This window comes from Aythya fuligula, chromosome 5, assembly GCF_009819795.1.
Source record: "Aythya fuligula isolate bAytFul2 chromosome 5, bAytFul2.pri, whole genome shotgun sequence".
Taxonomy (NCBI): Eukaryota; Metazoa; Chordata; class Aves; order Anseriformes; family Anatidae; genus Aythya; species Aythya fuligula.
In genome coordinates this window covers 52,672,494-52,687,833 of record NC_045563.1, presented here as the reverse complement: position 1 = coordinate 52,687,833, position 15,340 = coordinate 52,672,494, and the positions used below count along the sequence as shown (strand labels likewise).

The following is a 15,340-nucleotide window of genomic DNA, read 5'->3' as shown; positions in this document are numbered from 1 at the left end:
CTAAGAAGTAAGACAACATTGATATTGTGTGAGGCTGGAAGGGACTACTGGAAAATAGAAATGGAAACTTTTTTTTTATGAAGCTTTTTATTAAATTGTTAAATAGAAGGAGGTAATAACTTAACTGTGCAGATGAAAGGGGGAGTATACCAGATGTATAGAATTCATACATTTGTATGGCTTGGGGAATAAACTTTCTCAGGAAGGTGAAGACTTCGATTCTTAATAGAATTAAATTTCATACTGATCCAAGCCAAGATAGGAGCAAAGTTGGAAATGCATAATTTCAATATTCACAGAATAGATTCTTCTCCATTAAGTCAGTTGTGGCTGCTAGGTTTTCTTTGGATCCTTACTGTAAGTGAAATGAGACAATGTTTAGCTTTCAGAGCTCTCTGAACAAACAGTAGTATCTCTAAAGAATGTAAAAGTTAAATCACGTTTTATCCAAAAACTGGGATCATTTTGTAGTCAATGACACAAGTGGCATGATGATTTTTCCTCTTCTTCTTTCCTTCCATAGCTACAATTGGCAGAAATAGATACTATACAGAGTCACCATTACTGTGGTAACTTAATTGTATGTTTGTGACACTAGTCATTAATTAAATAGGACTGAAAAGAATGTGTTTTAGGTGAGTATGTTCATGGATCCTGACCACGGAAATACTGCCTCTTTTCTTGCCATTGGGCTGGGTGACCTGGCTTACCACAAATCTTTCTTGCCCTCTGAACTGTTTGACTAAAAACTGTATATTTTCTTTCAGAAGAGCAATATATTTAAATACTGCATTATGATTTATTCTCATCCTATTGTGCTAGTAACCCTAGCTGTACGTTTAAACTGATCATACCCTTAATGGTGCATGCTTTGGAATGGTGTGTATCTGAAAGGCAAGGCAAACTGTGGAATCTGGGAATCACCTGGCTGACAGTTTGTCCTGCGCATGGCCTCATCTTTCTGAATGAATAAATGGCACTAGTGTAGGACTCATCCATTAGATCAAAAGCAAGGCAGGAAGTGATGGGTCTCATAGATACCATTTCCTCAACAGTGTTTTTCCAAAAGACATGTGAAGAGGAAGGTAGAACACTTGTTGACTTGACATAGATTATTTTTCTTTCTCCACCATTCTCCTTGTTCTCAGACCTACCAGAAGTGAAGGTGGCTTGGAAACCAGAAGCTGTACCAGCACCATCTGTGACAAACTCTACGAGCATAAGATTGCTAGAAGCAACTACATCCGTGGGTATCTTTGATCCACAGGTTTTGTCCATTAAAACTGCAGAAGACTTGCTGGATCCATCATAAACTTTAACATAATCACCCTGACAGCCTCTGGTTTTCTGCAGCTCAAAGGCACGGAAATGCAGGGAAATCTGGAAGGGAAGAAAAACCAGGCCAAACACATATGAGAGTTCTTTCATGGAGTGTCCTTTAAACCAGACAGAATCCAAGCTGTAGCCAAGCCCAAACTGGTACTGCTTGCCCTGCCTTGCCTCTCATCCCCTGAAGATGCAGGATTCAGATCTAATGGGCCTCTAATTGAATGCTCCCATGTTCAGGCGGCTTAGAGTTTTTCAAAACTATTGGAGTTTTTCAAAACCACATTTCTGCAGTTGTTTTGGCCTGTACCTGGCTTAAGGACACAAAGAAGTACAGACTAGTTTGAAATCTCTCCCATGAAAAAGATGTTATATGGCAACTGTTATGCAGATAAAGAGCAAAATGCTTAACAAAGAAAGGTATAAGTCCAGCCATGTTCCAATACCATTATTAACTCATGATTACCTTTCTCGATCGGGTACGGATAAGCCAGACACAGTTGGTGTTATCTGAGTAATTTCTTGGATGGTTGGCAGATTTCAGTGACCCAAATGCTGCATCGATAATAGTGCTACAGCGACCTGAGGGAGAAACAATGTTTAGTTCAGCACCAGGCATACAGAAACTTCCACTCACTTAAAACTGTAATCTCTTCAGAATGTAAAAGTCTCGATTTTCTGATAAGGCAGCATCATTTCAGGGGACTGGTACACTAAAGAGTGTCAGAGGTTTCATTTTAATGCATTTGGTCACACGGTTTTCCACTGATATAAAGAAGTCAAGTGGTGTGAGAAGAATCAGAAAATTATGGTGTCTCTGCAATACCTAAATTCTAAGTTTAGGAGGAAGACTTGGGCTTTTCTCTGTGCAAGGGATAATACTTTATTCATCATGTTTTTTACCTTTGAATAAATTTCTCTGATTGTATCAGAGAATTTCTTCAAGCAGAGGTTAAATTTAAGGAGTAGAAAATATATACACATTTAGAATGACAATTTAAACATTTGAAAACTATTAGGCTAGAGCTGCACATCATGAAACAGTTGCAGTTCAAAAGAGCGTAACAACTCTTTTTTGTTCATCTCAGGTCTTAAATACAAACTGCAATGAGGGACAGAGATGTCTGACTTTTTGTGGGGTTTATCATTGTCTCTTGAGCCCTAGCAAACCTGATGACTCCAGTGAAGCATATGACATGGTATGCAGATAAGCCATTGCCACAGTAGCCACATATGCCAAAAAATAACATTTCACTAATCACAATATGCCTCCAGCTTCACCTTTGTGTTCTCTCCTGGAGTGATCATAATGGGTACTGTAGATTTAGGAGAGTAGTCTCATAGTCTTTGATGAGAAGCTGCTGCCAATGCAGACTGCCCAAACACCTCTGTCAAGGAGCTGAGTATCCTCAGAGGAAAGGGTGGCTTTGAGGCACTTACTGCAATTGTAAAGCTTGTTGATTTTGGCCACGTCCATGTTGCTCAGTCCCTGCCTCTGTCCAATATGTACTGCTCCATCAGGGATTGGTACAATAGTTGCTTTGCCAGTGGTATTAGTGAATGTGTATCTGAAAAAAAAAAAAAAAAGAAAAAAAAAGTTATTGAAGTAAAATTACTTCTTTCAGGATTTAATGGCACAATCTACATGCTTTAGAGGGAGAACAATTGTATGCAAGTTTCCTAAATCCCATCTGAAAAGTGGATTGTTCTTCTGGCCAATTCTTGACACTTGTTCCAGCAGCTAGGAATGGGGAAATCTCCTGTGCAGGAAGAATGGAACTTGCAAACCATGTTTGCTTGCTGCCACATAATACAGGAAGGCCACCAACCTATGCTGTTTGGAGAGCTAAATTTAAAACAAGCTCATCAGTTACCTTTGCTATTGTTTTGAAATTTTATTAAATATGAAATAACCCAGGGATAACAAACTATCTTAATCCCAAACTCATCCTTGAAAAAAATTCAAGCAAACCTCCAAGCCCTAGACATGGTGGCAGGGGAGTAAAAGCACTGTTGTCACATACATTATGAAGGTGTTTAAGGTTCTAAAGTCCCACAAGAGGGTGCTAATAAAGAAATTATTGGAGGGGCAAGTCAGCCCTTTCTTCTAATAGAAAAACAAAATAAAATAGAAAACAACCTTTGGCTGCCTCTGCATTAATTTATTTACATTTGTGCACAGATTTACTTCACCATGATCTTAGACTGATAATATTAAACAAATAACACTAATTAGATTGCTGTTTAAATGATCTGCAGTGTTAATACCACTTCAGAAAACTATTTTTAGCCTAGAACCCCAGTATATTAGGTGCTAGAGTAACAGAGGAAAAAAGACAGCTCTCCCTAACACACTTATTGGCGGTTGATGGCTTGCAGACCTCTTCTTGGCTATATAATCCTTTTCTTCAGATGGCAAAGGAGGAACTCTACTCTGAGGCTGCTTTCTTTGTTGCTATGATTAACAGTGCTATTCAAATAAGTTTGATTAGGAAGTCCAGCAGTAAGCAGATGCCCTCCTTTGCCACGTTCCCAGCTGTGAGTGACTCCTTAAAGAAAGCTAAAGGATAGTGAATTAATCATGGGGAATGGCTTATCTGAACTGACTTACACTGGTTTTCTCAGAGGGGGAAACGGGGAAGCTATTCCCCATTAGTAGTAGGACAGAGTTTTTACAGAAGTTAGTTCTAATGTGAGATTTGAGTTCCAACAAAAGCAATGTCACGCTGCTACTTACGGGCCATAGTGCATTACTGAAGAATAGTCATATGGAAGACCCAGGTTGTTCGAGTTTTCAAATTTCTTGAAGTCTGGTCTGTCAGCTGTAATATAAGATACTGTTCTTAGAGTATGCTTCTTATCCACTCCCTTCAGGGAGCAAGGAGGAGTTGGAAACAGCAGGACATATCTACTCTACTGTCTACACTGAGGAAATCAAAAGTACTTACCTGGGCTGATGTACTCCCACATGATCTTTACATATTTATCCCTGTCACTTCGAGAATGTTCATGCAAAAATCCCAGGGCATGGTCCAGTTCATGCTGAATGATTCCTTTCCACATGCATCCTCCTTTCATCACAGAAACAGTCTGTCCACCTCCTACTTTTCCATAGTTGGACCAGCAGCTGAGAGAGGCATTGAACACCAACAGAGGACTTATGGGATTTTTATTGTCAGGCAAAGGGACATTACAGAGAATCTTGTTTCACTTACGTGTTGTGGGAATGAAATGATTACTTCCTGTCCACTGGGATAGTCAGTGTCTACAGAAAGGCAAAACTGACTATATTGTACAAAACAACAGTCAGTATGGTCATCACTAAAGATTCCTGAAAGACCTTCATTAGCACAAATGCTCCTGCATGGTGACCTTCTATACGCAGGGATTTTAACTCCCTAGAAATAACCGTTTTTAATCTGAATGACTGAATCCTATATCAGAGCTGGAACTAAGATGAATAGCACTTAAAAGCTGGCAGATGTTAAACAATTCTCTCACAGACTCAAATTCTGACCTTGACAATCAACTGTATGTCTGATTCAGAGAACTGTTTATTTCAGAAATTGGAATTGATTTTGCCTTTGCAAGAACTACAGTAGCTTGTTATATGTTGTGTTCAAGTATGCATTATGTATACGTGTATATAATGTATGTATGTATACATATATGTATATATATAAAACACCACACAGAAAACATGAGCTAAGGCATGTTCTCCACCTTAAGGGTGTTTTTCTATGGTCTGAGTCACTTCAGTTTCTCTGCTGACTCACTGAAGTAAATGCTGGGTCCTTGCACTTGCAGGATACCTTGCACTGTGATAAAACATAAAGTTTCTTCTCCAAATCAACACCTCTTTCCTCTCTTAGTCACACAAGGTAGTGAAGAATTGAAAAGCAATACAGAAACAACTTGTTCATTTGTCTTTGAACTTACCCATCAGCAGATTTAATGCTGAGGTAGTCACGTTCTGTCTTGCGCTTCACAAAATTAATACAAGTCAGTGTTTCGAATTCTGCCATAGCTTCCTGAATCCCTCTTATGTGGCTCTCCTCTGGAGAAGAAAAGGTTAATTTTGGGGGTCACAAAGAATAATAACAGGTGCCATTAAAATCTCATGTGTGCACAAAAGCAGGGTAAATGAGGGACACAAATATTAGCCTAGTCTCTTTGTTGCTTCTTGCTCGTTAATTAATTTCATTTAAGATATTACAGCCTGGCATGAGATTATCCAGATCCACGTCCAAATGGATTCAGGTGGGAGCCCTTTTTTCTTAACAACTTGTTTTAAATTATAGGGGTGATTGTTGTTCTAGCTGCTGATTGTGCACTTGCAGGCAGCTATGGGAAGCTATTTTGCTAATGAAAAGTAGGCCATTCAAACCACACCACAATAGGCATAAAGGCAGGTATTCTGGCAGATACTATCAGAGAACGTGATCACTGTTGTCTTCAAGAGACCAGACACAAAATATTATGGATGCAAACTACTCAAGGAAATTTGATCTCTTTTTTTTTTCTGCTTGTGTCTTTGTATTTAAAATTAATCTGTGCTTGCATAGCACAAATAAACCCTTAGAATAGATTTCATCACTGTAGCCGCTGGAAGCAGGTTTCTATCTGAAGCTTATTGGATAAATTCCATTCATATATATATATATATATATATGGAAATTTACACCCACCATAAGTAGGATCCAAGACATAGGGAATACGAACAATCCCATCGCTGGACTGGGGCCAGTAGCAATTGCGACAGTTGATGGCACTGCGGCTCCTCTGTGGGACTATGTCACCTTCTTGCAAGTACCGAGAGCAGTCTGTGGCAAAAAAAAAGGGTGGAAGTACCTGAGCCATAGACTGCTGGGAGCTGTCTAGGGCACACTTGGTAAAGTGTCACTCTATGTGTCCTCCTGAAAGCTTATTTTCCTAAGCTTCTGCTCCTGGTCAACATTGGAAGTGGGGTATTGGACATTATTTGCTTCCCTACTTTTCCCTGAAGTGTCCTTAGCTAAGTGACAGGTGAGAAGCACCAGCTCAGTTGGGTAGGGTTTCAGGCAAGACAAGGTAGGTCTGAAAGCAGTTCAAGCAGTAAGAGGAATGCTGTACTTTGGTACTATTTCTTCACCACATTGTCACACTGAGTGAGTGCCCTGGAAAGGTGCTGGGCAAAGGCAGGAGGAAAGTAAGGAAACCCAGGAAGGCAAGAGTACAGAGGGACAAATCAAAAACAGTGTTTCTGTCTTAGAAAACTGTAGAAGTCTTTGCTGTCCGTTTCTACAGACAGGAGTAGAGCTTCATGAACGACCACATTTTCCCCTCGCCAAAGGAGAAAATACAAGAAAGAGAAGCCGATAAAAAGTGGCAAATATTTTTGGAAGTATCAAGAAACAGTAAGTCTAGAGCAGGAAGCCTGGAAGTGGCCATCTAGGAGTCTGTTCTACAAAACCATATGGTGACTGAATGCATGTATTACTTTCATTCAGCAGAAAGGTAGTTAAATAATAAAACAACCATATAACCAAGTTCTCTTTTTATGTCCAAAGAAGGACCAAGATGTTGAGAGCTAAAGCTGAAGAAGCTGCCTGCATAGTTCAGTTGTGTCTACATCTGGTATCAACTTCAGTATTGACAAGATAGATTTAGGATACCATAGGGCTTCATCAGACTGCACAAAGAATTTGTGGCCAGTTTCTGAGGGTTTCTTACATTTATATCAGTAAGATAGGAAAAAATGTTTGCACAGATTGTGGTAAGATACTGTATCTCCCCCATTGCCCCCTCACCAGCCCCCCAGCCCCCCTCCAAAATACTAACAATCAGAGAGACCCAGTAGAAGCAGGGCTTTGATGGTATTACCTTTGTTAACTTTCAGAATTCTGTTAAAAATAACTTCATCCTCAGAGTCTGTCTCTATAGGTGATGGAGATTCTGTGCAGAAAATACAGAGAATCACTTTGTCATTCCCGAGGGAAAAATGAATCCTGATTTTTAATCTGACAAGTTTCCAGGCACTCTTTTTGCTCTGGTCCAAATTACAGTCATGCAGTCAAACTCATGGAGTCTATTTATGTGTTGGCATGGTGTTCAGTCATGTAGATATTTGCTCAGGGACATAATCTTGTGAACCTCCCAACAGCAGTGGTTGTTTTGGCATCAATCCAGTCCCGAGAGCCATTCCTTTTTGATCTTTCTCTCTCTCTACCTTTGTTTTTTAGTCACTGTATTCTCAGGAATGGTCCTTCAGCTCTTCTGAGTCTGTTTTGTCCTGCTTGGACAGCAGGCAATTCCAGCTGGCAATTCCCCTTGTCTTCATGGCTCCCTCTGTGTGCTCAGACAGCACAGCTTTCCTTCTGCGTGCACACATCACACTCATCCCTCAACATATCAGGAGCAAAATTTGATGGAAAGCATTCCTGCTGCTTACTGCTGGGTACACTCTTCTTGAAAAACCCTTGAAACCAATGAAATCAGGACTTAATTCCTATTCCATGATTGAGACTGAGGTCCCCAGACAAGCCCAGCATCAGAGACTTTTGAGCCTCACAGAAGTAAAATCAGCTGAATCTGAGCATCATGCTATGAGTCTTGACATCCATGAACAGCACAGGCAGATGGCTTCTGCGCTTCCTTTAACCTTCAGAAGTGACTTAAGTCAATATATTATCTAAGCAGAACCATTTTTAGCAAAATTAACACCTGAGATTGTTATCAAGGCTGGGCAATTGGCCACAACCAAGAGACTCTACTTTACATAAATTATTATGGTTAATACATTCATTTAAAATTTCTTCCCAAAGATTATTTTGTGTTAATCATGTGCTATTTTCTGGAGTAACTGGGTAGCTAACAATCAGTATATCCTAGCAAACACTTAAATTTAGAATAATACATACCATATATTTCTTCTTCTGTAGTAACCTAGGAGGATGAAACATAAGTATTATCTCACAATTAACAGTATAACATAAATATGAAACAAATTAACATGCAAAGGATCAAAAGTGTTTGGGCTACTGTTTTGTGTATCTTTCAGTAGTGCAGTCCTGAGGTCTTATTTACTGTACCATGTGTAAAAAAAATACTACCACATGTGGTAGATATTTTTCTTTGATGTACTTTCGTATGTATGGATATCATAAAGCAAATTGGCATAGGAGATTCAGGAAATGCAATTTGAAGCATGTAGCGAGTTTCATAGCTTCATTCATGTCCCTGATGGTAGAGTACAAAGCTGATGAAATCTCTGATGAAATCCTCCCAGTATCATCTCACAACAGTGGTGAAAGGCCATGGCATTTACTGCTTGTAGGGAACTGTGGGGCTGGTACCTAGCTGTGGAGGTCATGTTAGTAGCAAAACAAATTGCCATACTCCCTTTGCCTAGTAGAAATAAAAAACAGTTTTGAATTTTCTCTATAACCACAAAGAAGGCAAAAGCTTCCTGGGATTTTGGCCATATTTGGGCATTTTGGAACGACAAATGAGATACAGATGGAAACTGCACACTCTGGTACATTGTTGATCTGGAAAGACTTCCTGCACAGATGGGGATATGGATGAGTAGATGAGTCTTGAAGTCAATGGTGGACCCCAAAGTTAACAAAGGAGCTGATTTAGTTGTCCTCACCTGAGTAGGTTCTGTTGCTGCAAAAAGCAAGGAAGAAAAAGACAAGCAAAAAGAGCAAATTAGATTCTGAATGCAACTTCACAGCACCGGTCTCAATAGCACAGGTCTCCTCACCCATGGCAATGCCTTTGGCAGGTGCCTTTGCTTGGAGAGGTAAGAGGGTGCACTAACTGATGCATATGCACAGAAATTCAATTGAGGTTTAGACAAACACCTACGAAACTGTTCCATGTTCAGGAACAGAATCCTGGTCATTAACTGTATAAGAATCAGCAAAGCATTTTTCAGCGTCAGTGTGAAAAATGTCAAAGGAAACTAGGGACAAAAATCTGTTTTGTTCCCAGATTCCACTGGAACAGGTGCAGGCTAACCAGCTCAACAATCCTCTCTGGTTTCACAGTGTCAAAGAGGAAAGTTATAAAATGGGATGAAGGCTATAATTTAGCACCAGGCAAATAATCTTGGCTTCAGTATGCACCTGACAGCAGCTTGTAACTATCCTAACATGACTTTCTAGTGTGGCATCTTCTTATTTCTGCCAAAAGTCAGTTTCTAGATACCAGCATAGAAGGGAAAATCTGATATATATATTTCTGAAGAGAAACTTCATTGTTATAGCATCATAAGAGTACAGAAATTGAAAGGTCCTCCAAAGGTCATCCAGTTTGTGTGCTTTCCCTAAGGCAGAAGCAGTTTTATCTATGTTATTCCTGAACACAGTTTGCTTGACCTGTTCTTAAGTATGATGGATATGCCGCACACCTTTCTGGCAATCTCTTCCATGTTGCTAATAATCACACCTGTATTTGTCAAAATTTAAAACCACTATTAATTTTCTACCCACCACCAACACAGACAACACTTATGCAAATAGTTCTCATATCTCTAAGCCCATCCTTAACTTTCTGAGCATGTGTTTTCAACAGAAGATGTGGAGGATGCCAAGCTGTCACACCTTGCAGCACCTTTCCTTTTCACAGCTTCCATTGACCTAAGTGGTTACTGCCCAAAAGTAGGTGGACTTCTTCCTATTCAGAGTAGGTCTAGAACCTGCAGAAGAATTGCTTTGATTGAGCCAAAAATTCTTAAATCTGCCTTTTCAGACTGTTACTTCAATTGCATGCTAAAGAAACTCCACTATGATAACTTCTATTTATTATGCAGAAGTTTAGTCATTTCCCAGGAGCTGCAACAGAGAGGTCTATGGCATCTAAAAATTTATTCAGGAAAGTGCATTTTTGAGGTAGGTTGACCAAATTCAAAATTCATGCACACAAGAGGCATTAGAATAATTGACTAGTCAAAGTCTGTGGAAATTAGGCTCCAGATTCCTAGGCACATACAGCCCAGGACCCCTTTTTAAAGCTCAAGTGAGACATTGTAGAAGGCATCTGCTATGTGCCTCATCAAATGAGTATCTGGTGTGATACAGATTTCAAAATGTTGCAGTTCAAGTTTTTCCTGCACTGTAGATACTGAAAGGTGGCACAAAAAGCAGTAACAATGGTAAATTAAAACTCACTGTATGTGTTTGGCCCATTAACCCTGCCATTTTGAGTTCCAACAAGCATGTCCCTCCACTGGCTTCATATTTACTGAACATTAATTTTGCATGCCTTTGCTTCCATGCCATAAATGACATCTCAAAAGAATTGCTCAGTTTTCATCAGTCACTGCCTTGTTCTGAGTATGTCAAGCAACTCTTTCTAAGGCCTCTTCCTTTTGTAGCATGTCACCCCTGACTTGGCAGTTTCTTGTTGTAGTTAAGGTTTTATTTCCATTGACATTTGCTGGAAATCTGCAATGACCCCATTCTATTTTTCAAAATGACAAAAGCTGTTCTGTTAAGCCCATACTATTCATTTTCTATCTCAGCACAATGCAAAGCTTTCTCCAACACCTGATGTACCTTTTTCTCATTGCTGCATCAAGGCAGGTAAGGACACAAATAAGTGGCTGAGCTTTTTCCTAATGCTCAGTTTAAAGGAAAAGTATCAAAATACAATGTTAGAATGTACTTTTCAAGCCTGTCAAAGCACAGCTGAATTAACCTAACAAACCACACCCAGAAAGTACATGCATGTAGCGCACATCTGTGTGAAAGCACATCTGCATTCAGCCCGATAGCAAATTGGGAAACATAAAAGTACTTTCAGGTGCACTAAAGTTGTCACTCAGCAGCGAATTAGTCTTATGTATTATCACCTATATTTACCCACAGTGGTGAAATTCAAGTCTATATGTCTTTTATACCCTTCTGACCTTTTCCATTTTTTCTGTGTTGTGACACAGTGAAGTCAAAGCTTCTTCTCAATATTGTGCAGCCCAGGATTACAGGAGGAGCCACTCAGACACACAGCTCTTGAGTCTGCTCTGACTCAGACCTTTCATCTGTCTATACTATAAGTAAAATTGATTGCTCAACAATTTTGTGTACCACAACACATACACTGCTGATGACATGCAGGTGCTTTCACTGCTGCAGCTCTGCTTTTGTTCGTCTTTCCTGAGGCCTCTTTGGCAGCCCCATTCTTCAGCTGTACAACTGTATGTAGCTACATCACTGGCAGCATCACAAATCAGCTTGTCATTTGTTTCAGGATCTACTGCGCTGCACAAAACTGCACCTACAAAACACGGGGTTCTCTCCATAGTACAGATCTTACCTCTATTTCCCTGTTCCTCACTAAGTATGAGCAGCATAGAGCTTCTTCCTTAAAATCTTTTGTTCTGCTGCTGCTGCTCCCAGACAGACCCTTGTATCTTGTCACCACTGCTAGAATCCTTGAAATCTTGACAGACTGCCTTAGCTTTTTCTACCCTGAAGAAGCTCTGCTTTGCACTCTGCTTTTGAATCTTAATTTCCCCTTACTTCAGATTTTTTTATTCATTCCATAAAGACATTGGGAAGCCATGCAATTTGTAATAATAACTCTCTTCAAAATACATAACCTAGTAAGTAGGCAAACAAAAAAACATACTCTCGCTAAGTCCCTCATACATACAATGTAGTGGCATGTTTGTTTCTGGCAGTATAACGTCTGTAGTTACATTTCTAGCTAGTAAAAACTGCATATCTCAAAGTATTACTGAAACTACATTATTTGCATCAGCTAATGCCCAGGCTTCAAGATTGCTGCTACGTAATTTATTTGATACATGGTCAAGAATTAAAATACAATATAAAACCTACTTACTTGCTGTACTGTTTCCAGAGTTGTCCTGCAAAATCAATAGGTAAAAGGTGTTAATTTTCCATAGCTCATAAATGCAGCAACAATAGCATCAAAACGAGGTCAAAAAGAGGAGCTAAAGTAATAGATTGTCTTCATATAGCACTATATTACTACCATTTTTCTTGTGGGAAAATCATCAAAATGGGTTTCCACAGCTTCACTTCAGGAAGAAAATGCCAATTAGAAGAAAGAGCGGGGCAGCATGGAGCTGCTCTCACCTGAATAGGGAAGCCCAGGGTAGTGTGAAGCAGAAATGCGGTGAAGACTAGGAACATTTTCAGATCCATTCTCCAGTTCTGACAGACCATCAGTGCTTGTCCTTATCTCTTCCCCTTCCAGGAGCACTGCTGCTAGATATACCAGTAGAGCCTGCTCTGCCAGGGCTCAAAAAATCTTCACCAGCCAATGGGGATCCAGGCAGGAAGCAAGCTTCTTTTGTAGCCTCAAGAGCCAATTTAGCCTCAAGGCATCTCCCTGTGCTGCACTACTGCTGTCAGGGTGATCTATAGCATCCCTTGTCTTCATATGGCCATTCATACTGCTCTGGACCTGGATCAGCCTCGTGTTTGTGCTGCCATGCACTTTCTCTGCTTCTTGGAGGAGTTTTCCTTAAGTGTTCAGTTTAACTGGTGCCACCTGGGAAGCCCTGGATTGCTTTCTGGAGTAATTCTGGAGATTTCTGATGGTGGGTGATTTTTTCTTTATGTCACAGGAAGCACAGAAGGCCATGACAGTATTATGCTGCTTTGGAGCATGTAAGAAATCCCTGTTCAGTGTGGTCATGTCCATATCTTCCCTGAGTAGTTTTCCTTCATGTTCTCAGCTTATAGATCTACAAGTAGAATTTCTGTTTTTTCCACTGTTTCCTGATATTATAGGAACTCCATAATTTCTGTCAGTCTGACACTTACAGGTGCCCGGTAGGCTTCTGACCAGCAGTCAGAGAGGGGATGAAGGACAACAGCAGCAGAAGCAGCACTTGTCATTCTCACATTTTGAGGGTGATTCACTGATCCACTGCTTACTGGAGCTCACTTCCAGAAAAGGGTGTAGGAAGCAATGAGCAGACCTGTCAAGAAATGCTTGTAGGAGGTAAACTCCTGAGTCTTTTGTCACAGTGACATCTTGTCATGACCTCTTTATTGCAGCAAAGCGCTGCTTGTTGAAATATTTGCTGAAAGTGCTGTACCTGGGGAATTGTCTGGTCTCTAATGCATGCTTGTTTTGTGACAGAGTACATTTTCCATGTGAGGAGAAAGAAACTGAAATTAAAAAGGCAGAGATTCTATCTGTAGACCATGCCAGTGCTCGGATACCTTCATAGTGAGTTTAAATCCACTCACACTTTCACTGTTTCTTTCTGTATTAAATAAGATGTTCCACAATAATCTGTTGTTAGAAGTTATCCATGTTGGAGAATGAACCGAGAAAGAATCAAGAAGGGGTGGAGTGGGAGAAAGCTTTCACCAAATGAAAACCAGCCAGGGCTAGGAGTTACAGCGAAATTTAATCTGAATTGCATTGTCAAACATTACTCTTAATTTTAGTGGATGGAAGGTCACAGTTATGCACTGCTGGCTATTTTAGGAGAGTCCGTATTGACAAAGTCCAGGGATAAACCTTCGTTATCTCCACAGGGAGGCAGCACAGGAGAATACTATTTTTTCCTTCTCTGGCTGAAGTACAGCGTGCCCTAGACACCTGATAGTAAAAAGCAGGGTAGCACATGGCCCTTGTCACTGTGGAAGAACAAAGATCAAGCAGGCACTGTCAGCATGCTGATCTTGCTGACACAGGCAGTCTTTATGTCCCTCTGTGTGCATAAATGTTTGCACTAAGCAACGCTAAGTGCCTTGCTTTGTATTTGGGCTTTCAGTGATGAAAATCTTCCTTGTGCTGAAGCGAAGTGGTGCAACTCTGGTCTGCAGTCCTGGAGTGATTTCCCCAGGCTTCTCACTCAATACAAGGGCAAGATGGATGGCCTTGCTTACAAATGCCTTGGTATGCTAAAACGTATCAAAAAAGACACCACAGAATGGGACTTGTGTATAATCTGCTTGCATTAGAGTTTAGAGGAAGAAAGGAAAGGTCAGATTCCCCTCAGGGAAAAACAGTCCAGAAGCAAAAGGACAGATCAGAGATACTGAAGGAATAAAGCAAGGGGTTAAACTGCAGGGCAGGAAGATCAGTAAACAGCATCTTTTTTGCTTCTTGCTGGGAAAACACTACAACCTCCCAAGTAACTGGTTAACTGCCTGTGCTCAGGAAAGGGTGAGGGAACTGGGCTGGCCAAAAGGATGCTGCAGGTTTTGTGCTGGACGTGCCAATTGCTAATATGCTGACATATTAAGTAGTTTGTCAGACAGATTGCTGCATGCCACCTTTTCCATATGCTAACACTAGTGATGATGGGGGAGATTGCTGTTACAATCAAGAATGTGGCTGTGAATGCTACAGCTGGCAAAGCACGCACAACAGAGCAAGGGGGAGTGCTGACGCATCATGCCTGCTGCACATCTCAATGATCCTATCAGCTTCTGTTTGTCCCTGTGATTTGGATTCAATATTTGGTTGTTTTCCTACGTGCTTTATTCATGGGGGAGGAATCGTCAGCAGTCCTGTTTACGCTAATCAAAAAACTATCTAATTTCTCAAGATACTGCAAAAACTATTGCTTTTACCAGATCCAGTAAAGCTGGTACCTCTAGCAGAAAAGGTGCCAAAGAAATTTTATTGGAACCTTTAGGAACCAAGCTAGGGCTTAGCAAAGAGGAGCCTGTTTTTGCATGTATGGAAGGAATGCATGGAAGGAAAGGAAATTTTGTCAGGACTTGAGTTCTCCTGTCCATATATCCTAGATTCTTGTGGACAGTAGGAATGACATATACTTTGCAACTGTGAAAAATGATTGTCAGGTGTCCAAAACCAACAATAAAATACCAAGTACTATACCAAAATACAAGTGACATTACCTGCAAGACATCCATCAGTAAGAAGAGCACTACTCCTGAGAGACCACTACAAAACTTGGAGTTATTCCTGAGGACATATTCTGAAATGCAGAAAGCTGTATGCATAAGCAAGAAAAGACTTTACAGACATAGAAATTAAAGAATTTTCTGTTGCATGTGGGAGTTAACTGTAA

General features: G+C 40.4%; 1 protein-coding gene across 1 annotated transcript; it reads right to left on the bottom strand.

Annotated features, from left to right (window-relative positions):
- Positions 1-314: 314 nt before the first annotated feature.
- Positions 315-12,482, bottom strand: LOC116490280 (astacin-like metalloendopeptidase). Its single transcript, XM_032189327.1, has 13 exons — positions 12,414-12,482; positions 12,157-12,181; positions 8,960-8,976; positions 8,226-8,250; positions 7,189-7,260; positions 6,015-6,149; positions 5,266-5,383; positions 4,275-4,453; positions 4,064-4,148; positions 2,767-2,894; positions 1,793-1,908; positions 1,155-1,380; positions 315-355 (listed from the first exon to the last, which is right to left on the bottom strand). The coding sequence occupies exons 1-13, from the start codon at positions 12,480-12,482 to the stop codon at positions 321-323; spliced, it is 1,230 nt and encodes a 409-aa protein (XP_032045218.1). The 3' UTR covers positions 315-320.
- Positions 12,483-15,340: the final 2,858 nt, after the last annotated feature.